The sequence below is a fragment of the Anas platyrhynchos genome, chromosome 4 (genome assembly GCF_047663525.1).
Source record: "Anas platyrhynchos isolate ZD024472 breed Pekin duck chromosome 4, IASCAAS_PekinDuck_T2T, whole genome shotgun sequence".
Lineage (NCBI taxonomy): Eukaryota > Metazoa > Chordata > Aves > Anseriformes > Anatidae > Anas > Anas platyrhynchos.
Window position 1 is genome coordinate 56,309,805 of NC_092590.1, and position 26,117 is coordinate 56,335,921.

The window sequence follows — 26,117 nt, forward strand, 5'->3', positions numbered from 1 at the left end:
CCACTGTAATTCTTCTGTTAAATTATAAAATGTATTTTATTACTATCTCTCTTGATCAGCTAGTAAGTAACCTACTTCGCAGTGTGGTTTCGTAGGTATTCAGAATGTGTGCCATGTGATAATATTGCAGGAAAGCCCCTCTTACTGAAAATAGGAAGCAGAGCTTGCATAACCATTGTGAAAGAGTTGCATTACCAGGGCTGTCACTGAATTAGGTCATCTATTAAGTATTTAAACTCAGGAGGCTGATGTTTTGAGGTAAATCCCCTTTTATCTATAGAGTTTCACTGAACTCTGTTATCCTGCCCTTTCATCACCAGGCACTGAGAGTCACCTTTCAGGATAAAAAGCGTGTGCTTCACTGGGAAATAACCTCTCTGCTAAAATCAATCTAATTAAACTAATGATACTTGTTGATAGGAGGCATCTAATTATTTGCTGTACTTGGATTTAGTTTGATAACCTAATAGATGTCTCATTTTTTTAAAAAAACCTGTTATTAAACTTCCTTGTGTCATGTCACTGGTGGCGAGGAGCTGTGTAATTATACACACCACCTGATGGAAATGAGAAGCCTTCTGACCGCAACCGTGAGTGGCATATGAAGTGAGTAAGCCTGTAGGAGGATGTGATCCCTAACACAGGCTGCTAACCACCCAGAACTTTGGTGGGAGCCGGTGGATGTGGCGTGCTTGACAAGCAGGCTATTTACAAGCAGGGGAGATGTTCACATGGGAGCTTAGGGCTCTGCAGGAGGTCATGTCAGCAAGGCTTCGCCCTGCCCTTTGGGTCACTTGTGCTTCATGGAAACCTCACTTAGCAGCCAGGGGAACAGGCACTGGAAACGAATGGCAGAGCTCATGTGTCAGTCGGCCTGTGATGGCTGGCTGCAGGGTGTTTTCCACAAAAGCCCTGATGTTCAGCCTGGAGCTGCAGCCAGAAGGCACAGCTGGAGTTGCTGCATTTCCTTCTTAGCAAGTTTCCCCCGACTGTACAACACCATTCTTGGTGTAGAATATTTGCTTCCTCAATAACACTGCTGTCTGCTATTAAGCAGTTGTCTACCTAAACTTTAGTGTCTGCTTTATAATAGCTATGGCCAAAGTACGCCTATAATTTAAGGTTTGAAATGCTCTACAGCTCTCAGACACTTAAGGAATAATTCAGGAATATAGGCCGATGCATTAAGTTGGTGAGGGGCTTGATAGCCACTACCTCTCCAGGGCTCCTCTGAGCTTTGCAGCTGAGAATGCTACAAGAAAACCTCTTCTCCTCCCTAATAGCAGGCTTCTTCCTCTCCCCTCCAAACCTTTAAAGTCTAAGGATATGACTAGCATTCATAATTAGTGGAAATCTTGCAATGAGCACACATTGCCCTGTCTACACAATGAGAAAAGAAGAAGTAAGATTTCTCAAATCAGACTTTCCGGTCTCCATAAATATAATGCAGTCAGCAAGCTGTTTTTTTTTTTTTTTTTAAACATACTAAATAATGTGTGTGGTATTCTGGGCCTGTGAAGATTGCCTCGTATTTTAGACTGTTCTGAAACTGAAGTTATAAGTAAAAGTGAAAGAAATTATTTGTTTTCTCAGGTTTGCTAAGTATATTGTTTCAAGTTATTAACCCTGTGAGTGCCCTTTATCCTCTGTCCTTCCTACCTCACAAATCTTTCATACCCTTACCAAGAATTTTAGTTATTTGCACACTGTAGCGTACCCTGTATCCATGTAAAATAGACTTTGGGGTTCTTTTCTTCTTTAATTTAACATTTAATGGAGTTTCTCATCACTTCTCTGTTGGAACTTTTTTCCCCCTTCCCTAAAGCTCTTGTTTCTGTTCAGTGAATTCATAAAGTTGTGTTTTTTTTTTGATTTGACCAAATGTAGAAAATTAGGTTCTACATAAACCTTCATAGGTTTCATTAAGCAAAGCGTGTTCATAGAGTTGTTTCTTGGAGAGTTTTCAAAACTTACAGGATATGAATATTTGGTTAAACTCTTGAAATATTGTCACACTAACATCTGTTTTCATAAAAAAGAATTTAAGAACTGCTGTCACTGCAATCACAGGCCTGAAAGCACACATGAAAGCAACATCATGTATTGACTTTGTTCATGTTTTGTCAAACCAGAATTTTAACTATAGAGAATACGTTAAATGTGTTTTCATGGCTAAAAATCATTGTAAGGACACAAAATCAATCTCGAATCTTTGAGTAGGTTTCTGTGTGATAGGATCAGACTCTGTGATGGAAGGTGAGACAGATGTAGCAGCTTCATTTCTTAAATGTGCGTGGAGAAATATTTTCTTAAAGTACAATCTCTTCATCGTAAATTTTGCTATTTTCCTCAGATAAAGGGTGACACCCAGTGGCCGATTAAATTATCACCGACCGTTTCCTAAAACTGAAAGCTCACGCTAGAATACGTACAACACATTTTTCCACTTCATGCTGAAAATACACACATTTTTCACTAGCAAAACTGAAACAAATGATCATATTGGTCCAGAAAACTCAGGAGCCCCTTGAGATGTGTGTGGAATACATCAGACGAGGGAATTTCCCCAGGTCGGGAGACAATCTTCCTGGTTGCAGCTCTCCTGCTGAGTCAGTGGTGGTGATTCAGTCCCGTGCTCCATAGCTTGCTCCTAATAAGTAGGGTGTAGAGAGCATATATTCATGGAGTTTATTCAGAGCAGATCACAAACTCTGCCCGGCCCTCTGATCAAATTGCAGGTGAGGTGTCAAAGCTCCCAAATCATGATTACCTCATACTTCTTTGTGATAACACACTCCTTGAATATCTGATCCTATTGACTCAGGATTTATTTTCCATTATCTAATTGAAGCAGTTTTGGGGAGCAATAAATACCATCCTTTCTGTACTTTTGGATAACCATTCACTCTAATCAAATATCATTAGATGTCTCAATTTTTCTTTTTCTGGTGGCAAAATATAAATTATTGAAAGAACGGAGATGAGAAAGTTAAGGGACGCAATGACACTTAGAGAAGGACAAAAAACCTAAATAACTTCAGAGAAAATGGAACAGTTATCTTAAAAATCCCTAGTTGCTAGGAAAACACATTTTTGTAGAGGCAGATTCAGCTATATATTTGTTTAGCATCCAGAGACTTGGAGCTGAGATAGGCTCCTACAGCAAAGTACACCAGAAGGTGTGAGCTTGGCGTCTCATGGCCTACCGGATCTTTATGAGGATGGGTCATAACTTCTAGCTGGTGTTTGACATCTACCAGAGTTTCTAAAAAGACACAGGCTGCCCTCAGTTTTGTGCCAGAAGTGATCTCACAGCTCACAAGACGGTTACAATCCACCCCTGGCATCCTCCGGCCTGTAGTCCCATAGCCCCCCTGGGAAAAAAAAGCCTGGTGGCCTAGGCCAGGCCTGCGCTTGGCTCTGCTTTTGCTGAGGTGAAACACATGGGACCAGAAGCAGAAAGCCCCAGATTAAGTCAGTTTTTCCTTTTTGAACATCTTCAGAGACTTTAAGCTCTGGGATGTTTTATATTTAGTGTTTGTGATTCTGTCAGCTAAATGGCACAAAATCCAAAGCATCTGTCACAGGAGTAATAGAAACTTGTCAGACAAAGTCACATCTGTGCAGAGTAAAGTCTTAATTAGCTTGCTTGAGAGTCACAGTCATTGTTCTGGTCTATACCACTGTATATACTTCCATTGCATTGGTAGGTCAAAGGCTCTCCAGTAGTATGACAGAATCTCTTTATCTCCAGCCAGTAAAACAAATGACACATGGTGTCCATATAAAATAACATACCCTACTGCCCTCTGGTTTTGTCCTGTTTTAGCAACACCGACAAAATGTGTGATGCAAGGAAAATATCAGAGATCTGAGGCATTGTTGGGAAGAAACTGCCTCTTTCTAAAAATTTCAAGCTGATTAACATTATTATATGATTTTTTAATGTTGTCATAAAACTGAAAACGTCAATCCCTTTTATTACTTGAGACAACACTGAGAATATTTCATTTTTTGAGTAATCAGTTTTGTCATGTGAAAATAGAGTTCACCAATTAACTGGGAAAACAAACAAACACCACAACCAAAACCAAACCAAACCAATGTCAACAAACAAACAAACAAAAAACATACCTAACTTTGCTGTCTACTTTCATCTAGGAGCTGCTGTGGTGGCCCGTAACCCTGTTTTAGTGGTCCACTTCTCAGTTGCCCATCATACACTCATACCCCTGAGGGAGGAAGCCAGTTCTCTTCACACAAAATAGGAGCCTACTCTTCTGGAGCAGGCACATGCATGTCATCACCCCTGTCCTACCCTGGGAAGCCCTTCCAGAACCATGCTCTTTCGTAGTGATGAAAGCTCAGTTCTGCTCACCGTAAATTTGTCAGACAAAAACCCATACTTGTTTTACATATTTATTTAGAAGCCTCTTTTCCAGTGCAGGGCTCCAACTTGGGGTATGTGTGCCTTGATTTCCCTTTCTACCCCCTCCAAGACTACCAGATGGCTGGAAGTATTTCCTGAAAGATTTTAACCAAGTAAGTAACTTGCATGCTTGGTAAAATCATTAGCTGCTGTGTTAGTTTTGACTGGAAGAAGAAAGCATCTGTTTCTGCTTTTAGATTGCTTGGCGCACATTAGTATATTGGACAAGTTCCTGGCTTCTTCTCTGTCACCTTTGCACTGTTTCAGCAATGCGTAAACCTCAGAGCAAGCTTAAGAAGCATTCTTAAGTCTCCCCTGAGGCTGGAGATCATGACGTGGCGCTGGTCCAGAGTTGCAGATCCCAGCTACCCTCTGATCCCCAGACATGTCAGAGAGCCAGGGGGTTTCCTGGGGGTCTGGGCAGCCCCACAGAGAGCAGCTGATGACAAACCTTCCTACTCATGGGGCGAGCAGGCATGTCCTGAAGCCATTCCTGCAGCCTCTTGCAGTGTCTTGCTGGGTGTACCTCACGAGGTAGGCAGCGGTGTTGAAACCAAACATACCCTGCAGATAACCTCACTGAGAGGCCCTTGGGGAAGGCGCTCGAAGGCAGTCTGCTACAGCAAGAGCTGTGTCCTTCTTCTTAAAGGCATGTGCATAAGGGATGAGCACTGCTCAGTGCTGCCCATAGAGAATTTATTTATTTTCAAATCTGCATCCACAGCTTCCAAAATTTCTCCCTCTCCCTTCAAATGGCTGCCTTAACACCTAGGTTCACAATGTGGGGGCCTTTCACGTGTGCTGAAGAAAACCATCATGCTTTGGTCTGGTCTGCACATTATTTGCAAACACCTGTCCCCTGTGTGCCCCCTTCTGGCACCTTGGCCCATAACGGGGTCTGCAGGGAAGAGGGGCTGCAGGTGGCCTTTGCAAGGCACTGACATTGAGCGGGTCCAACCCACCTCAGTGTGGTAATCACCTCGTCCTGAACTTCTTAATGGCAGGCTCCTTGGATTAGAAATTAATGTGTTTAAACACATTTTACAGACTCTCATAGGGTGGGATTTTCTTGGGGGGAAGGGCAGGTTCTTGTTATTTTTATTCAGTACCAATTTTACACACTTCCTTTGACACATTAATGAACGTTGTGCATGTGTAACTATCTGTTGTGGTATAGTAGATTATGACATGACCAGAAATAATATTCTGATGGCTTTATTAACAAGTATAATACATATGTATTTTATACTAAATATAGTATGAGGACTGTACAGTACAAATTTATGTTCACAGTTTGACATGACAAAATGTCATTACTGAATTCCCATTGGACTACCAAAGTAGAAACAGTGAAAGTACATTAAACATTCACATCTTTAGTAAGAAAGATTACCAAAATGTCTCCATATTTGCAAGTTATAGTAATGTACACTAGAAACCTTTAATTACCCATTCAGTCTTATTAGCTTATAAAATATATTACATTTTATTAAAAAATTCTGCATAGTTTATACACGTATTAAAGTAAATATAACACCCCTGCTATATTTGCAGGTGAGAGATGCTAAGCGGAAAGATTATTTTGACCCTCTAACATTTAAAGTACATAAATAGCAGAGAAGTACTAATATCTGTAAAATACAATGAAAACTGGTGTAGCCCTCTGAAGATATGTAAAATGGATTTGTATTCACCTGTATTTTGCTAACCTTGACAGAGACGACAATGTATTTGGACAAAATGTGGCATTAGAAATACCACTGCAGCACAGCAGCGTACATTTAAATAAACCACATTGTAACACCTGCTTAGCTTTATACGATTGTCATAGAAACTAGTAACCCATTATAATCAAATGGTTTCAACAGGAACTTTTTAGTAGAAAAGTATTATTTGTTTCCTACTGCACAGTGCAACACTGCTAGTGAAAGATGTTTTTTGAAATACACCGTCTGTAGGATTTTTTTTTTTTTTAATCTTTTCTAAACCAGCTTCTCTTTAGGTCATAGATGGAAATACCGGCTGTTAAAAAGTATTTAGTTGTATATATTAAAAATTTTCATGGTACCCATCAAATCAAAATTTGCTAAAATGAGTCAACGAGTCACTCAAGATGTAAACGCATGTTTTTCAGCAAAAAGATGAAATCCTATTTGCCTGTGACTTTTTTGACATTCCACAAAGACACCATAGACCCAAGTGAAAAATTGTACAAACAAGGCATTTACATGAAAAAATCTCAAATATTTCTATTTAATATTTAATTTTTTGTTGTCCTAAATCACAAGGCACATAGCTAAAAACATTTCAAAGTTCTATTGCATCTCCACTGTATTTGTCCCCACCATTATCATAAATATTTTCTGGAAAAAAGGTACATAGGCTAATGAATGAACGTAGTAAATAAAATAGATTAAGTTCTGCAAAGTGACTCTCAGGTAAAAAGAAGTTCAGCCTTTAAGGTATCTGATTTTATATTTCTAGTTTAAAATAATAAAATAAACCCACAACAGATTAAAGAAAACATCTTGCGAAAGCCTTAAAAGAGAAATCAAGCATTGGAAAGAAATGTTGCTTAAGCATCCCAAATCTTCGGCATTTGCATTTGTTAAGCTAAAAATGGCATCAGTTTCCATTAACCCACTTACAGATTAATAGGATCTCACCTACTTTTTCCCCTAAAATTGTTGAGAATTGTTTTCATCCCAAGATAAAAGCTAGTAAGTGGCTGTAGACCTGTGCTTCATGCTACCGAAGTTCCAGGCAGCCCCCCTCAGTCAGCAACAGGTCTACAATTATCAATTACCATCAAAATCTTGAGCCAAATGAAGGAGGCAATTTCTGATTCCTCACGATGTTGCTACCACTGAAAATAAGGAATGAAAATCCAATGATAATCATCATTCTAAAACAGCTGCTCGAGAGCAGCAAGTTTATCAATGTTAGTAACAAACCAGCCGAGCAAACAGGGACCAATTGATTTTCCAGGTTTTCAGTTCTGGAGCTAAACCGATCAGGGTGAGTCCTAGTGAAGTCCTGAGGATTTGGGGTGAGGTAACAGAGCATATGGATCTTCATAAAAGCTGTGCAGAATCAGCCCCAGCCCAGCACTGCAAACTCCCATTTTGCCCTTTCCAGAGCACAGATGAAGGGCTCTATTCCTTAAATAAAATTGCTGGTTTTGTATATTCCCATATGTAAGATTTGTTACACAATTTGAACAATACTTCGCATTTTACAGCAATCACCACGAGTACGTTTCTCCCCTTTTTCTCTACTGTAACTGGCATGTGTCAGCTGAACACCTGGTAAACCCTGTCAGCAAGGGATGGCTCCTCACACTCAGTCTCATGTCTGCAATATTTCAGCTTGGCGTTGGACTCCACAGGATATAGAAGCAGAGCGTTCCTCTCCAATGGTCCTAATGTACCCACCTGCAGATGGACACTCCACCTGTCTCCTCCTGGAGGATTTTATCAACTTCCTCCTCCCCACAACCCTCCATTTCCCAGTGGGTATTTCCAAGAGGAAGGAAAATCTGACTTCATCATGTTTACAGTGCAGGGAATGGTGTTTACCTTACATAGGGGAAAGAACAAAAACTCCATGGTGTGCTAGAGTCTAGACAAACACATCCTGTTTCCTTGTAGTGCCATGATCTGCCAGCTAATAAAGACAGAAACCTTCCTTTCAGTGGTGTTCCACATACCAGAACATTCCTAGGGGCAGCTGTACGTTGTCTTAATTCAGCTTATTCTACTTGTATTCTACCTATGGAGGTGTGTTTGCTAACTGACCTGGGAGCGAGGTGTTGCTGATGTGACATTTTAATGCAATAGACGTATCCACAGGGAAGCTTAGTCTACCTAGCATTGAGAGACTACTGGAGTCACAGACCAGAATTGTCAAGTGGATGGTTTGGTATACGTTTTTATCCAAAAGAAGATACATGACTCAATTTATCATCAGAAGTGCTTCGTATTTGATGCCATCTTGTCATAAAAATATTGTGAATTAATATTTTAAAATACTGTAGCGTATTAAAGTGGAACTCGCAACAATACAGTTCGGAGCATTTTTGATATGACAATTTCTATTTTCTGAGGTACAGCAGAAAGCAAAAAATATTTAAAGGAAATGTAGGGGAGTGATAACGGAGGGATAGCCTATATCCCTGAAATGAGGTGTGGTAGGTTTCTATGAGTATCTTTTAATGCCATGTTATAGGAGAGTACCGTATGTGTTCCATCCATACAGGTGCACAGAAAACAGACATACAGTGTCACGCAAGGTCTTCATTTAACAAATCCACCAGGGCTTTATGCAGTAAGGACAGGACTGTACACTACACTATAATACAGAGGACAGATGACATTGGTTTAGATACAGATTATGTGAAGACCAATTCCTGCTGATTTTTCTTCTTGACTGGGGTGAGTGGTACTACGACTCAATCTTTCTGTCAAGTATATTGCTTAGATTTATTCCTACTATGTAATTCACTGTTTGGGTAGAGGGGATTTCTAAATCAGGTGTCTTTCTAAAACCGCTGTGTTAACCATACTGCAAAGATCAATAAGGTTGGGAAATCCGTTCATTGCATTGTTGAGCATAAAATGAGAGTGTATCCCTTAGAGGGCACATAAATAAAGTCTCTGGCAAGGACTAGCATTTTGGATATTCAGTAACATTTACTACTTTATCAGTATATGCTGGGTTGATTATACGAAGAAACCAACAAAAGCCGTTTGCTTACAAATTCCCTTATTCACAATGGAATACATTAAACATACTCTCTGAAGAAAGGGTTTGCTTAGCATCCCCAGGAGAAAGAAGAGAAAAAGTGTTCACATTCTTTAGGTCTGACCCGTGGCAAGGACGTAGAAGGGTTAGATAACATCTATTACTGACCATATGTAAGCTTTTAATGGTATAAACTCAGAGATTCAGACCAGCTGAACCCAAATTAAAATGCATGTGTAAAAAAAAAAGAGTTGACAGGAGTCAGGGACAGAAGACACTCAGACTAGCATGTGACGTTTTCTGTGAAGAGCAAGATGGTCCGAACGTGAAAAGCTACGGTCACAGTCTGGGCACTGAAAAGGTTTGATTCCTGTATGCTTGCGGAAATGCCGCGTTAGTTCATCAGAACGAGCAAACTTCCACGTGCATCCCTCCCAAGTGCATTTGTATGGTTTTTCACCTGGAAAAAGAAACACAGAAGTGGGGATTTAAGATACAAACACATCAGTTATTTGACAGAATTATCCTCTTGCCTTGTCAAATGTCAGCACGTACTTGCATGCTTATTCAAAAAGCCACCCACCAGCACTGGGCTGCAGAGTATTCTGCGCTGGAAATCGTGCAAAGTTAACAGATCAAAAATTGTTTCCTGCCACAACTTATTTTTGTTATTGTCTCTCTGTTCCTCCCTCTGCCATATCAGCACTTGTTTTGCCTCATCAAGCCCAGAAGTGTGAAAGTTTAAGCATTTGTTCAAGTATTTTCAAAAAACAGGACCTCATAGGGTAGATTAGTTGGGGAAAGGATTGGTGCCATCTTTCAATACAGTTGGTAGAAATCTTGTTGTGACCTCTTAAAGTTTCTGTAGTATGTATGACAGGCACCTCTGTCACAAGCAGCTCAACCTAAAATCTTATTTTTTCCCCAGTAACTATTTCTAATGTGTGATCATCACTCTCTTTCACACCAATTTGCAGCCAAACAGGTGCAGGAAGGGCTGGCTTGTGTCGAGATGTAAGACAGACATAAACTGGGCTCCCTTTCACCTAAAAGTGTCTCATTTGCAAAGATCTTGGATGTACATTCAACTTGTCAAGATGAACATTTCTGTGGAGAACAGAGATGGGGACATTGGAGCACTCAGAAAAGAGCACTATTGGAGCAGTGGTTAGCATGTCCCCATGAAGCAGACCTGTTTGTCTTTGGCACACAGTCCAGACTTTTGTAAACCGGCTACTCCCATGGAAGTCTCAGTCAAATTTAACAGTGATGTAAGAGGTATGGTAGGGCAATTTGAACTGATTTGGTGTTTACAGGGTGTGCGGAGTGAGTAATCTGCAAGCAACTGGACAGAAAATGAGCAAAGAGCCAGTGAATGTAGAGCATACAGCATGATCCTGCTCTGGCTTACAGTCTCGCGGGTTTTTCCTGCTACATCCTCTCTTTCGCTCAGCCCATAATTATATTCAGAACACTGCCAGATCTAATCTATGTTATTTTGTTGTTTACACCTGTGGTAATCTGGCAATTAGTACAAACTAAAAGCTTAATCTACTCTTTTACCAGAGGCTTGATGAAAGAAAAGCATAGCAGTGCTCAAACCTGTATGGGTTCTTCTGTGAGCTTTCAGGTGGGAGCTTTTAGTGTAGACCTTGTTGCAGCCTTCATAATCACACCGATGTATTCTGCGTTTTCTTTGCGTGTCTGGTGATTCCACAGGTAAAGGTCTCTTTCCAGGCTGAACTATAACTGAAGGGTGATTCCTGTGAAGTTAAGTTCAATGTTAAAAATGAAAAACATTTAGCACAGCAAACCTCAGCTAATATGATTCATAACAGAGTCCTTTATTCACTACCACGCTGTCTCTTGGCAGGAAGAACAACATTACATGCATGTCGAAAAATTCAAGAGGGTTTAGCAAATTTCATGTATTCTAGCAGTAATATTTGTGTATGCTTACTCACTTTTCAGCATGATGTAGCCATTTTTACTACTAACTAGCTTTTCAAAAACTTACAAAGATGAAAACCCTTCAAATTCCTGTTTTTCAGTGAAACCCAGATTTTTCAAACTATGACTTCATAGTGAACTTCTGTTGTCTTTATTTGCAGCTTTTCTTCTGCCTTAAAATGCTGCTAATTTGCTTGTAATTGGAAATGGCTATTCCATACTATTACAGAAATTGTATCTTTAGGCTTTCAAAGCAGAACTCAATCTTTATTGTTCCAGCCACTCCTTTAGAGAGTAATTAAGAATTTCCTGTTTGGTGCTGGCAGGAGGGTGCGGCCTCCCTATACCACTGACGTCAATTCCTAAAAGTAGAGTTTAGCCTGTGCAACACACCCACAGGATGTCTAAAGCTGGCTCTCCACCTTCATAAACATCATTTTTTTGCTTTGAAGCCCACAGGTACAGTGCAGGTAGGACATGTATTAACTGCACACAGACTTCCAGAACAAATAAAAACATAAACATTCGCATCTCTGAAAATACACTGAGCTTCTCAAAAGCTGTCATTCACTACAGGTATTTATGTTTGAACAACAACCTGAGTGCACCATTGGGCAGGACCTTGGTTCTTTCTTCCATGTCACTGTTAGAAGAGGAAGTATATTTGTCAGAAATATAGGTGGCGTTATGAATCTTGCAACCTGCATTTTTCATCTGTTCAGCAGGTCCACATTGGTTCTTTTTAATTTATTTTTTAGCTTGTAACTGAAACTTAGTATATAATGTACAGATATTAGTATTCCTTGTTCTAAGACCAGCCCCTGCATCTGACAGATATAAGCCTTCTGGAACCCCAGTCCTTTCTCAGTGGCTGTATTTCAAGTTTCTTTACAAGCTGATTTACATTTAATTATCACTAGGTTTATATGAAGAGTTACTTTAACCAAGTTCCTTTAGGGCCTAATATTCAGAAATGCTGAATGACTACTTCTCACGGCAAGACCATGGACATGTGCTAAAGGTCCTTTGGTGAAAAAAAAAAAAAAAAGGGAAAAAGAAACAACACTCATGAGGCACAGCAAATAAAAGTTTGCGCATGGTTTAACAAGAAAAATAGTTTCTATTAGCCTCCACAGCAGCAGGATGGAAATTATTGAAGTGAGAAAAGTTTCACTCTAGTATTCATTCTGTTATTACAGAGTTACCGGCTTGAAACTGGGAGCCACACTCTCTTTCTTGGGTGTTTCTGTGACTGTTGAGTGATGCACTCTTCAAGCACACATTAAATCTAGCTAAAAATACCATAATGGCAAAAAACCCAGGGCAATGATTTTAGATGCAGATGTACATACTTTTAAATAAGAGACAGATTTTTAGCTTCTAGAGAAATGCTTCTCTAAAGTAATGCTCAGTGTTACTGCTGTAGCATACTACTCTTTCTGGAGAAGCTCTGGCTTAGCCCAGCAAGCAAACTTGGTTTAAATATCGATGTGTGGAGGCTACTCTTGGACACTGTGACAGCTGGAAAAATGGAGAAAGTGGATACTGACTGTATGCCGTTTGTGATTGTTCATGATGTAAGAGTGCATACACGAAATGCTGCATATTTGTCTCATTTTCCATTTGGAGGAAAGGTGGCTGGTAAGACTACAGAACGTTATCAATATTCAGACAGGGGACAGCAGTTTTAAAAAAATGGTTAAGACAGTGTCAAAAATCAGAGGTAAGTGTCAATAATAAATGCACAGCCTTCTTCTGTCCCTTCTTACACAAGATACAAACTCATGCAAGGCTAACCATGTAGGCATCAATATGTAATAGTTAAGAGTATCTTCCAAAAATCATGTTGTAATTTCAGCATCTTTTTCTACTTCTTTACCAGCAGACCACACAACATGGCTAGCATGAGTTAGATTTGTACACTTATGCTCTAAAGAGTATATAATGTTACCAAGGCTTCTTATACTTGTCAGAGATTTTTTACATGAAGTTTCATTTTAGAAATCACTGCATAGTTACATCAATTATCAGACATTCTAGGAAGTCCAATAATCCCTACAGAAATGCCACCAACATTATATACATAATGCACCTGCCAAAAACTAATTCAAAATCAGCCGTTTAAAAGTGAGACTGAGCCTATGCCCCTTTAATGTAACTTCCCTGTGTGTACGTATGTGTGTCAAAACTTTGTGCAGTTGGAACCTATGAAAAACAAAAATACCTAACGTGTAACAAGAGCTCATAATGCTGAGAGAGAGGATGATGAAGCTGTGAGACAACAGGGAGTTTTGTAAAGGTTTAATTCTCTCATCTTGTAACTTTTGTGATTTGCCTATTTTGTTAAATGATGAAAGGTAGAAACTGCCATACACAAACTGCTCGCTTCAGATACAGCAGAATTTGAACTCCAAAGGGCTGGCTTTAGGAATGAGCATGAACCGCAGCTCTACAGGACAGCTAGGACGCAATTTAAGGAAGCAATGTGAGGACTGGGTTCTCCACGAACACAATGCCTCTGCATGGGCAAATGGATGAGATGCTTTGGGAACAGACCGCTCCCATGTAACAATGCTGCTCGTATCTTACAGCAAATTTTACATTCTTTGCTCGGCGGATGGGTTTCCTGTGGAAACTGGACTCACTGGGAAATAGTCAATGCAAATCACTAATGCAGGTGACAAGCCTACAGAAGTCTCAGCCCTGGAGGAAGGGTGTGGTATCAGCCAGGAACAGCACTTACTGGTCTGCTCTTCTTAAAGACACCTAACAAAGAACAGAAGCGTAGTGTTTGATATCCCTGACCTCGCAGAAGTTGGTTCCAAGTAGATACAGACCTGGCTTCTGCGTGTGTTGTGTCCACTGTGGAAGACAAGTCACCACCTAGTAACCACGGAAGTTTTCTATTTCATTGTAATAGAAAACACAAGCTTACTTTTAAATAAACAGCATCCTGCTTAGGAAAGCTTGCTGGCAACCAGTTAACTGTCATTGCGCCCAAAAAGGCAGAAATGGTGCAAGTACCAAATTAAATGCCAATCGGAGTTAATTGCAAAGAACCTGCAGCTGGAAACCCACACCTAAGGTGCTGAGAGACTTGAAAATGAGGTGGGGTGCCTGGAAGAAGCTTGTGTAGGGTGCAGCCAGCTCTGGAACAGCAGCATGCCTTTGCTCTGAAGGACATGCAGAAGACTGCCAGTCCCATGCTTTCTCTGGTTGGAATTAGATGATCTTTAAGGTCCCTTCCAACCCAAACCATTCTCTGATTCACCTGGTGTTCCTGCACTCACACACTGTTTTTGGGAGTCTGGCTTGGAGTCCTTCTTCCCCACTCAGAGGAAGGAAGGGAAGAAATGGATTCAGAGGTCATGTACCATGAAACTAGCTCAGTTCCCAACTTCATGTCCTGCCAGAGCCACACCACCAGCCTGTGTGTCCACCCAGAGCAGTGACTGCTGAAGAATGAGCTGGACTCTGGACAATTCCTTAGCTTTGGTAAGTTGACTAAATTTTTTGTAGGAAAATAGTAAATGGAAGTGTGGCCGTGGTTCCTCAGGTAATTCCTGATAAATTTTAAACCTTTCCCATCAAAAAATTTCTGCCCCAGACCAGCTTCTTCTTTCTAGCCCTTGCTCTTCCTTTTGCAAATAGGACTGCTTTAAACCTGATCAGATCTGTGATCCAGTTCACAGACTGGTCCCAGTAACAGCTCTAACAGCACAAAATGAGTTGGTACTTGGGTGCAAACAAGTGGCTGGAGAGGAGACAGAGCTTCCGGAACTACTTAAGCTGCCAAAAAAAACATTTGTCGAACAATGGCCTCAGGTAAACATGGAACTTCACCGAGTGTACAAAGAACTTGTAGGCCTGAGGGGTTTCTTTCCACTGGGTAGACAATTATTTATTTTTTTTTTAAGACAAAGAGGTACTCCAAGAAAAGAAAGTGGAAAGAGTATTTTTAAAGAAAGGTATTTTAGGTCATATAAATACAGAAATCAGTATGGAATGTCTTCAATGTATTTTTCTAACTTGATGCTGGTTTTACTTAAAGATATATCTCTGACTTATTGGCAGTCCTATAAGTCAGTATAATCCAGCAGGATTGGAAGCAGCTTTACTTCAGAAATGCATTATATAAATATGACAGATCTACATGGTTGCTATGTAGAAACATGTTATCTACTCCTGTCAAAGAAGAAAAAAAAAAAAGTTGCATCACATCTCACTGTGGCAGCTGGGGGAGAAGGATGTTTTTTCTGTATTTTACCACATGTCAAACACAGTGACTCTCTCACTCCTCCAAATTAGCAACTACTGCAGTGAACTGCATTTTGTTCCCCTGTTGATGTTGGGACTACCATTAGCTACTTACTCTTGAAGCATTACTTGCTGGGGAGACAATGAGGTCATTGGAGGTGACATTCGTTCAGGATAGAAGTCAGTCTTCGATGGTTCGCTTCCTGGTTCTACTTTAATTGTTTTCTTCAGTGTAGGCTTCTCGAAAGACTCAATGACAGGCACTGTATGGGGAAGGGTCAGAGGAGGAAGGCAACATGTCAAAAATATAGGCAGCTACATAAATAAAGGATATACATAAAAATCTATAGTTAAAGCAAAAGAACCCCTTCCCAAGCTTTATACTTAGTGCACCAATTTATACACAAATATAAAATCTTCTGGTTCTAATTTATACACAAATATAAAATCTTCTGGTTCTAGGCTATCTGCTGATGAACTATGATTCAAAAAATTTCAATTCACATTTTCATCAATTCAAATCTCAGTAGGTCTACTAAGATAAACACCTTTATGCAGGTATAAAATAGAACAGAATGGTAAGTTTGGTAAAATATTTACATAGTAAATTCTTTGCATATTTTAGAAGAACAGAAATTATGTCTCCACTTCCTCAAATGTGAAAAACGCATGAAGAGGTGCCTGGATATACAGTTATTTTCCCAGGATGAGAGGGCATAAAAAAGAAACTGACCACACGAACCTGGCATGCTACTTGGACTTTCCATCTCATCTGTAAGAACTGTGGACACCATGATGGGCTGCTGGAGATGGGGAGCATACATAAAAGGAACCGGCTGGACCACAACAGGCTGGATAACTGGGAGAATTCCAGGGCTTCTCAGTCCATGGCGTGAAAGAGCAGCAGCCATTACAGGTGGGATTGTTATGGGCATAGATAAAGGCTGTACTCCCGGGGGCGATGGCGTGAATTTACTGATAGGTGAGCTGGGTGAGGACAGAGTCAATCCAGGTGAAGTTCTCCTGTGCACAGTCTGAAATTTCAAGGGGGAAGGAGAACTTCCAGTGGAAGGCGGTGAGCTTCGCTTGTTCACCGTAAGGTCTACTGGCTCCATCTGGATTCCATTCGATAGTCCGTCAGCGTTTGAGTAGAATTTATTGTGCAACATGCTCGGTGTAGAGTAAATGACGCTGTATTTGTTTGGCTTCATTTGGTCCATGTAATTGGACGGGTATGACTGTCAGAAGGAGCAGAAAAAATAAAGAAGATCAAATAATGAATCAATGTGCATAAAACTACAGCTGAAAAGGAATGACAGCTAATAAAACTGAGGCAAAATGAAAAAGATTCAAGAAAACATTTTAATGTTATTTTCTAAACAAAAGTGAAATAAAGCCTAAGACTTCACGCAGAGGAAGTTACTCACGTACTGATTCACTGTTTCAGAAGCAATGCAAGACAGATGGTGAAAAACAAATCCTCAAAGCTTATTCAATGTTTTTTCTCCCTTAAAAACTGCTTTTCACATACTAAGTTGCACATTACTTAACTGACTCAGTAGATACATGGTGCTATGCCCAGTACTTAAGTATAAAATGAGGAACACGAAGTCATATGACGGATCCCAATCAACTGCTTAAGTAACTGGAAAACAATACCTCACAATTGCCACAATAACAAGGAATCAAGTATTTGAAGCCTGTGAGTGATTAAAAAAAAAATTACAATTGAGCTATATAAGCTATGGGTGATAAACTCAAGAGTGCAACAGGTAAATTCTAAACTGCTATCTTCTTTTTCTCTTCAGGCTAAAAAAAAAAGCAGCTAACTAGTCAGTCTGATTTTGGAAAACTAGTACAAGGCATAAGTATTTGGAGTGTTGGAAGAAGATTCCTGTTAGTGGGAGACAGCAGTTCTCAACACAGGATCATATAAAACCTGAAGTTAATCTTAACCTACACGATGATGTCCACATTTCAGTAAAAATATTTTTTTGTAAGCCATGAGGTATTAATAATCAATTCTATAACATTTCAGAATGTTTCTTCTAGGAGTAAAACTTCTAGCATTGAGTCTTCCTTCAAAATGCCACCTTATGTCTTCCCTGTAAAGGACATTTATCTGATTGTAAATGTTGATGATAGCCAGAGGTATCATTGCAAAATGACACAAACATTATTTTTTTAATTTTTTTTTTGAAACAGTGAGTTTAGAAAATGTTATGTTTTCCTGATGTGATGAGAAACAACAAAACTGAGTCTATAAAATACTCTTAACTAATGTTATTTTCAAATAAAGCTGCATATAAAAATTGTGTTTAATATTCAAACAGTAAATATCACATTAAAAATTCAGAAACGTTATTTAATAAACCTTTTTATGACTTAAAAGGTCAACTTATAAAAATGTTCATCTTTTATGGTAACTGGTTCTGCACAACTCTATAAAAATGCCATTATTGCATGCATTGTGGGGTAAAACAAGTTCTGTGGGTACGCCACCATTGCTGAGCCTATCAGTAATTAATTTATTTGAATTCCAAGTGAGGAAGGCCTCTGAATACTGATAGAGTTTAATACTTCGTATCAGTTACATGAAAATAACAAACTCCTGTGATCTGTAAAGTTCTCTGTGTACCACAGCACGCATGAATTCATGCATAGCAGAACCTTACAGATCTTGCACAAGTGCACTGAACCCTACAACTTAGAAAGACTGCAAGAATACTAGAAAGCAAAAAGACCTCACCGTTTATATCTTAGGGAATGCTTTTGGTCATAGAGTCAAAGAATGAAGCATCTCCAAGCTGTACCCAGTTCTGCAAGTAACACTAAGCGTGTGCCGAAAAACTACCAGACCATTAAAATGTTGCACCAAGACCTATAAACTGGAAAAGTTAAGTAACATATATTTACACAAGCAAGAAATTGCTTCTAAGAGTTGGGGAGAAAAAAATTATTTTAAAAACTTGATTATGTTAGGGACTCGGTATTACCTCTCATGACTTGAATTATTTTTCATAAAAGGTTTACATTGTTGTCATTAATCTGGTACAGATTTAGCATCAGCTATTTCTCATGGCAGTTTGGGGAAGCTGGATCATTTTTCTAAACTTTTCTTCAAGACTGTAATTGTCATGTTTTATCCAAGTAGCAGATAAAGTTGTGAAAGAAAAACGTGGTGCAACAAATGATTTTCTTTATGACAAGAGAGAGAGATTTTTCTAAAGCAGCAGAAAGATGCCTCCTTATGCCTCTCACAGTTCAAAGAGTAGAAGAAAAAAAGAGGGAATTTCTTGAATTTATTTGTGTACCTAAATATTCACAGTATGTGAGGCTTTCCAAATCTGTGTTGGGTATAGAAAGGGTGAAAAAGACGAGAAGGATGCTTGAACAACCAAAAGTAGGGTATCTGCTATCAATCAGAGCCCACATGGGATACATTTTTGTTGAAACCCTGTTAATCTGGAGTAAGTCACACTCAGATCTATCTCACTGGCCTTCACACTGTAAGAAGACTTCACAGTGTCCTTCTGTAAATTGGGAGCATTAAGAAGAGCAAACAAAATAGCCTGACTGGCACTGCTTGGCCTTCAAAATGCCACCAACTGCAGTAACCAGGAGCGTATTTCATAGCCTGCATGAGCAGTCTTTTCTCACCAATCCTAGACCTTCCCCTGGGGACTGCAGCCTGTCCATCCTGACCAGATCTCTACCAGATTTGCAGCCATACTAAGGATCTTATGTTGAAAATACTGAACTCTCAGCATGCTGTTGGAACAATGTAAAACTGGATATTATTGCTCTGCCCAAAATATTTAAGCTGGTAAGACTTTACTTGGATTTTTGTTGTGGGAATTAAGAGTGCACGTGGGTGTTCAGTCTGACTTGGATAAAAAAAGAAAAAACAAAACACAAAGAACCCACAAATTCTCACTTTCCTTTAAGTTCTGCTTTGATGAAACATCCCTGTGCAGAACAGAACAGTGTAACCCCACACTAGCTCACTACTAAAATGCAGGGTTGTATTTCAAGTTATATTCCTTTACAGTCTCCATCCAGATCTTTTTTACGTTTGATATGATACTTTCCCTCTTGGACCTTATTAAGCAGTTCATTTCCCTTTCCTTGCTGTTCAAGGAACTTCTGATATTCGAGTTATCATTCAAAAGTACCATATGGTTGATACACTTAAATCAGTAATGCCAAAACGAGGAAGAATCACCATGCTTTTCTTCTTGACAAGCTATCAAAGAAGACCAGCCAAGAGTGTCAAAAGCACCTATCAGCCCCCAGAAGACTGCTGCTTTCACAAGGGGACATTGCGAAGCACTGATCTGATAGAATTTGCTCAACTCTGTTAAACTGCCACAGTGAAACGTACTGCTTGTTGTACAGGATAACACATTTCGAAGAAAGTCATCGAGTCTTTTTCAAACTACATGACCTCATGAATTTAACCATAGTCTAGCCAGACTTTTACAAAACCAGAAACAGATGAAGAACTTGCTTACTGATTTGACAACATGTGTAAGTATATATCATGGAAGAGAATGAACCGGATTTAGTCCAGAATAGCTAATAAATCAAAAGGCATGCTAGTAGACGAGTTAAGACCTCAATTCCTCATGTAGCACATTGCACTTTGCCTTAAAAAGGGATGAAACAATTTTTTTTTGTTGTTTTTGGTCTTGTTTTTACTGATGAAGGGGCAGAGAAAACTGTTTATTTCAATTCAAAGAAAGATGGTCACACAAAGAAAAGGAACTTCTTTCACTAAATGGTCACTGGTGTTTGTCCAAATGTTTAAAAGGTCCTCACAGAAAACATTTAGGTAGGATTCAGATGACTCTGACACTAGTTCACTAAGAATTATCATAAAATGTGTTTAATAATTCAATAATTCAATTCAATAAATAGTACGAGTTGTTGGTAGAGTGATGAAATGCTGTGGGTGCGAGTTGCTGTCATCTGAGAAGTATAGTTAATCCTTTCAGCCACACGCCCTGAAATACAGTGGAGTCAAGACTATAATTTGTTTCCCTCTCCCACCCCAACTAATGGGATTTTTTTAAAGACAGACTTTATGCCTACAGACAGTGTATGCTTGGGTAAAATAACCAATCATTCTGAAAGGGCTTCATTTAGTCTGATCTCTAATGATACTATTGGAATGACAGATACCATACAAATCCTGATTTTGAAACTGAGTTATGTCAGCCCATGTTAAACTGAATCCTATGCTCAGCGCCTCCAAAAAATGACACTAATAGTTTGTCTTTCCTTCTACCTCCTCAAGAGCACTAACGAGCTTGGCTATGGCTGCTAGCCTTTCCTATGTTCTCTCCATGCCGTGCCTTTAAATGCTGTTCCTGCTGGGCAGCCTTGGCAGGAGGGCTCCAGGGATGCTACATGACCAAGAAGTGCTCCAAATAGCCTCTAGGAGCTAGTTGGAGTGACAGCACTGAGTTAAGAGGATGCCCAAGCTGACTCCAGAGGTCCAACCACTCCTCTGATATGTAAGCAGCATGCAGCATAGAATACACAACATCTGGAACTACAGTCCTGAAGTGCTTCATGTTGGAAACATGCCCTTCTTCTTCCCACTGCATGTTCTCTCTCACCCACAGTTCTTGAGGGGCGATGGCTCGCTCCTCTCCTGGTCAGCCTTCTGAGGGACTGACTGTGCCCAGGGTGCTGGGGCAGGGTCTCCTGCCTCTCATGTGCATCATCCCAAACCACTGCAGAGCCTTTTCTGGGAGATGAAGGCAGATGTGTACAGCAGACAGCTCATGGTGTCACTATAGTGATTTTCTATTACTCATGTATTAACATTTTTATTGTACAGGTGGCCCACTTTCTGCCTTTGATAGATGCCATAAAACATCCTTAGATAATCATAGATAATCACCACTCATCTCAATAAGGACATGCAGTAACTGTGATTGAAGTCACAGACAGACTGATCAATATTAAGGTTCTTTCTTGACCCAAATACTGGAATTTGTCAATATGCTTACACCCTCGGTTAGGACAATTATTTTTCTATCATTGCTCAGAAGCAAGTATGGAAGTCAAACTTTAATTTTAAAATGTATATAAAGCTTAACTCTCAAGAAGTGTCCTTACTAGCACCAAAGAAATCGGAGTGCTCATGGATGTATTTAATTTAATGCAATTATTCTACATTTTAAATAGAACAGAAAACAAACTTTTCACTGAGAGATGCCAGTCAGAGCATGAGTTTAATGAGTTTAATGCACCCTAATTTATGCACACTGACTTCACGGTTTTAATTGATCAGCCTTTCTAAGGGTGTGGTTTCATGTCACACTTAATCTGATCTTATTGCAGGCTACTGCTGAAAGGGGAGGTGTCCTGCTCCCTCCTCCTTTCCCCTCCCCTTACTCTAGCATTAAGCAGCTGCAGAGTGAATCAGATTAGTTGCTTGATCTGACAAAAAAAGGGGGGGGAGGGGGGTATTTTTGGCAGGTTAGCAATTCAATGGTCTGATCCAAAGAATCAAAGTTATTCTGTGTCCACACAGTAGCCTCATGTCATACAAAGAAGACAGTGGGAGCAAAAAGCTGGAAAAGAGGAATAAAAAACCAATCTTTTCTTACAGTGGCAGCAGCCTGAAGTTGAATAGGTGAAGTATAGGGGAAACTGCTTCCTAACATTGTATTTCCCTGGCACCCTAAATCATCGCAGCTCAGTGTCCCCTTCCCAGCCACATGTTCCTGTTGCTCTTGCTTATCAAACACTTTGCAGAGGTGACCCTATATACCAAGCTGATGGAAAATTAACCCAATTGAAAAGTCAAGTCTCCATTTCTTTTTCTCCAGTCCTCCTCCACTGTTTCTCATCTGATTACATGCTAAGATAATTAATTCAGCATACCCAGGGAAAAAGCATTACTTTTTTTGTCAAGATTAATTTTCTGCTGGTTAGAGCACTGAGTTAGCCCTAGGCACATGTGGTTAAGACCAGAATAGAAAGGGGATGGGGAGAAACTGTTCATTTAGTTCAAAGGTGTAACACTGAAACCACAGGCTCTTGCCAATTCACTGTAAAGTCTAGTGCCTTAATTTCAACCTACTTCCATCATGAAGTCAGCAGCATGACCTAAAGAGATCGTATTTGCAGTGTGTGGGTGAAGAGTTCTTCGATGTTCTCTCCTCTGCTCTGTGGATGGCACACCAGCAGAAGTAATGCCACAGGTCATTCATGGACAACAAATTCATGAAGTACAGAAAGTCTTCCTACACTATGAGTCTTATTGCCCTAATATCAAAATACAGATTCACAACCTTTCCTAGACTAGTCCAAAGCTTAACAGAAATCTTGGTATAAATTTATAGATGGAACGGTGTCATTACAATGGCTGAAATATTTTTAAAAGTCTTACCACTGAAATAGGGTCCATGGCTTCTTGCTTGATAGGGACTGGGTCAAACATTAGCATCTTTTTTATTCACCTGTTCTGATGCCTGCGGTGTCCCGACCTACACAAGAAAGACAATGTGTTAGAAAGCTGCAGGAAAGCCCCAGTTCAACTTTCTGAACTGTAGAGAGCTTAGTATTTGCCAGGTAACTGTCTGTATTTATCCATCTCTAACACAGTTTCTTAAATATTTGACAGAGCTTCATTTTTTAAAAAAAAAAAAGCTATCTTAAGTTTATTCTTTCCCATTCGCCACTGAAATAAAGGGACATCTGCTCACTTTAATGAAAGTTGCTGTGAATTTTTATTGTTCGTGTCCATATATCAACTTTCATTAGCTGTCAGTGTGCAAATACAACACAGTTTAGACCATACATTTCTCATCATGATTTTAACTTCAGAATAATCTTGTATAGCTGACCATAAAGTGAACTGATTCTGGAAAGAATCTCTTTCCTATAAGTCCTAATAGAAAAGCCAAAACCTTCATGTGCAATGACACTGAAATCAACGCAGAAGAAAGACGATGAAAAATCTGGACTAATTTGGAGAAGTACACTCAATGTGCTGCAATAACTTAACATGAAAGAATACTTAAGTTATTTTCTGGAGAGAATACATTTGCTGACAATTCAACAATAATTTCTGCTAACTATGCAAAGGAAAAGCACTCCAGAAAATCTGGCTGTATTCTGTGCAGCTTCAGTTGTTTTTTCTACAATGTTCAACCTCACTTTTCCAATTTTAGCTTATCTTGAACTGCCTGAAAAAAAAATATTTAGCATAAAGCACGTCATCACTTAACTATTGTATTACACATCTTTGGTCAGTTTGGAAAGATACTGTGCAGGAAAAGAACAGATATCTCTGTTGGAGTGGGCCATAAAGCAAAGGAAAAAAAGTAAAACAAAGCGAAGCAAAGTGATGTTGTTCTCAGTGACATTTAGATGTTGATAAGCTTTTATATACTAGTTGAGATGGTATATATTATATGATTGATGTTCAGCGAGGATACTTTGATCATGTACAGCACCTTGCACTGCCCTGCAAGGAAGTGGTCTGACATCTCCAAGATGTTGACAAAAAACTTACATTTACTTTTGACCAGTAGATGGCACTGGAAATAAACGAATACAGCCAGAAGACACCATCTAGACATTTTCACCCCAAGGAAGTAGGCTAAAGGCTCAACAACAGATTTGGAGTTCTGGCCGGAAAATTTCCCCAGAAATTTATATGAAATGTTAAACTATACCTGTTTCAAGTTAAAGCTAACGAGCCTACGCTAATGAACAATCTTGCAATGAACTGCCACATGTGATTGTAAATAAGGAATTGGTAAATGCTTCCAGAGAAAGATGGCATGAGCTGTTACAAGTCAATTAATCAGGTATATGAATGCAGTTTCAAGCGTTACAGAAAAATATTATAACAGTGTTCCTGTTGAATAACAGAAACGAATTAGGATCACAAGTAAATTAATGTATCTTCATAGCATTTCTTAGAAAAATCACAGGCCTGATAAAAGCAAACTGAAGAAAAAAAGTTAAATAGAACAGCTCAATGCAATTTTGATTTTAAACAAAATGTAGTTTTAGTTTAGAAGCAGTTTTGTAAAGATGACTCTACTTACTAGAAATCATGATAATTTTGTTAACACTTTAATCATGCTCGCAAGAAGGTTGTCAACCATACTTATTTTCTTTGAATGGTTATCTTTTTCAGGTTTTTAGTGTTTCCCAGACAGAACTAACATTTCAGAGGACTGTTACCTCAGCAATGTATCCACGTATCTATGCATCATTTACACATATCCACTGACATATACATGCATTGTGGGAACACAAAAAAAGAGGTATTTTTAAACATAAAGAATATTTACAGAAAAATGTACCATTTCAGACTTCATACATAAGAATTTGGAACAACTTACTTTCAGGTTTGCAGAAACTTTCAGTTTTTACTTTGAATGTGCATAGATAGTGACACATCAAGTTGTACTTCAGTATAGAGAGGAAGGAAGGAAAGGAAGAATGAAGAGAAGAGAGAAAAGAGAAGAGAAGAGAAGAGAAGAGAAGAGAAGAGAAGAGAAGAGAAGAGAAGAGAAGAGAAGAGAAGAGAAGAGAAGAGAAGAGAAGAGAAGAGAAGAGAAGAGAAGAGAAGAGAAGAGAAGAGAAGAGAAGAGAAGAGAAGAGAAGAGAAGAGAAGAGAAGAGAAGAGAAGAGAAGAGAAGAGGACTTGTTCTAAGAAACCAGTCATGTTCCCAGGCTACTCATTTTGTAGTTTTCAAACTGGATTTTCTTCAGTTTAAGAATTAGTCCTTCCCTCCTTTTGCTCCAAGTGCATGAAAGACTTTTGTTTCACATTTCACTTCATGCTACGCATCTGAGTGTTTCTTGAGAGGACTCGAAATTACTGTGCAGTGCCATTGACAACAGAAAGTGTACTGCACCAAGTAAAAGTGAAAAGTAATTCTCAGTCTTTCTCAGATGCAGTCATCTAAGAACAGAAGAAAACATTACGTTTATTGCTGCATCACAGTGCAGAAATTGAGTACTCCTTCATCATGTGTTACTCAAGAGATAGCTTTTCTTTCCCAGTTTGACAGTAAGTAGAAAAATTTTCAAGATGGAAAAATCAATGAATGTATAACACTTGGTCTTGTTGGTCCAGACTAGAGTGTTTGATGCTTATTTTGTGGAAATTGATAGAGCTGCTAGAGAGTCAATATAAACCAGCTTTGGGACTGTCATTTAAAATTTAGCTCAGAGTGACACTTTCCTAAGACTGCAAGCAAACTCATAAAACCATGCTCTTTGTGTCTAGAAACAGTGCTCCAAAGAGATTGCTTGGCCCATATTCACAAGGAAATATGTCTACATACACACTAATAAACACACAAATACACCATGCTACTTCAAGTAAGAAATTAAAGTAGTTTTTCTTAGTTTATTTGTAAAATTATGCCTACCAAATCAAAATCTTACTATGTCTTCCCTCTAAACATGTGAGAAGGGGCCAACAAGGAAAGTAAACAATCTTATTTGTTTCTGTTACAGAGGAATGAAAAAAACAGTTGGGTTCTACTTTACACACTGATTTCATAATATGCTTGTTTGAAAGCCCACAAATTGTTTAGTAAATAAAACTAATTTCTGGAAAGTAAAAATACTGTTCCTATTTTCTGAGGTACCCTTAAAATAATACTGAAGAAACAACAATATATTTACATTAAACATATTAAAAAATAAGGGCTTTTAGTGTTCACCTAATAGATAAATTATTATTTTATTT

At 39.1% G+C, this 26,117-nt stretch overlaps 1 protein-coding gene across 1 annotated transcript in view; it reads right to left on the bottom strand.

Annotated features, from left to right (window-relative positions):
* Nucleotides 1-5,628: 5,628 nt before the first annotated feature.
* KLF3 (KLF transcription factor 3) overlaps nt 5,629-26,117 on the bottom strand; it is a 28,407-nt gene continuing 7,918 nt past the window's right edge. Inside the window, exons 3-7 of the mRNA XM_027457242.3 lie at nt 22,788-22,884; nt 16,122-16,617; nt 15,495-15,642; nt 10,775-10,935; nt 5,629-9,632 (exon numbers count right to left, since the gene is read on the bottom strand). Coding sequence (XP_027313043.1) covers nt 9,451-9,632; nt 10,775-10,935; nt 15,495-15,642; nt 16,122-16,617; nt 22,788-22,844 — 1,044 coding nt within the window. The 5' untranslated portion in view covers nt 22,845-22,884 and the 3' untranslated portion in view covers nt 5,629-9,450. The remainder of the gene's footprint in view (nt 9,633-10,774; nt 10,936-15,494; nt 15,643-16,121; nt 16,618-22,787; nt 22,885-26,117) is intronic.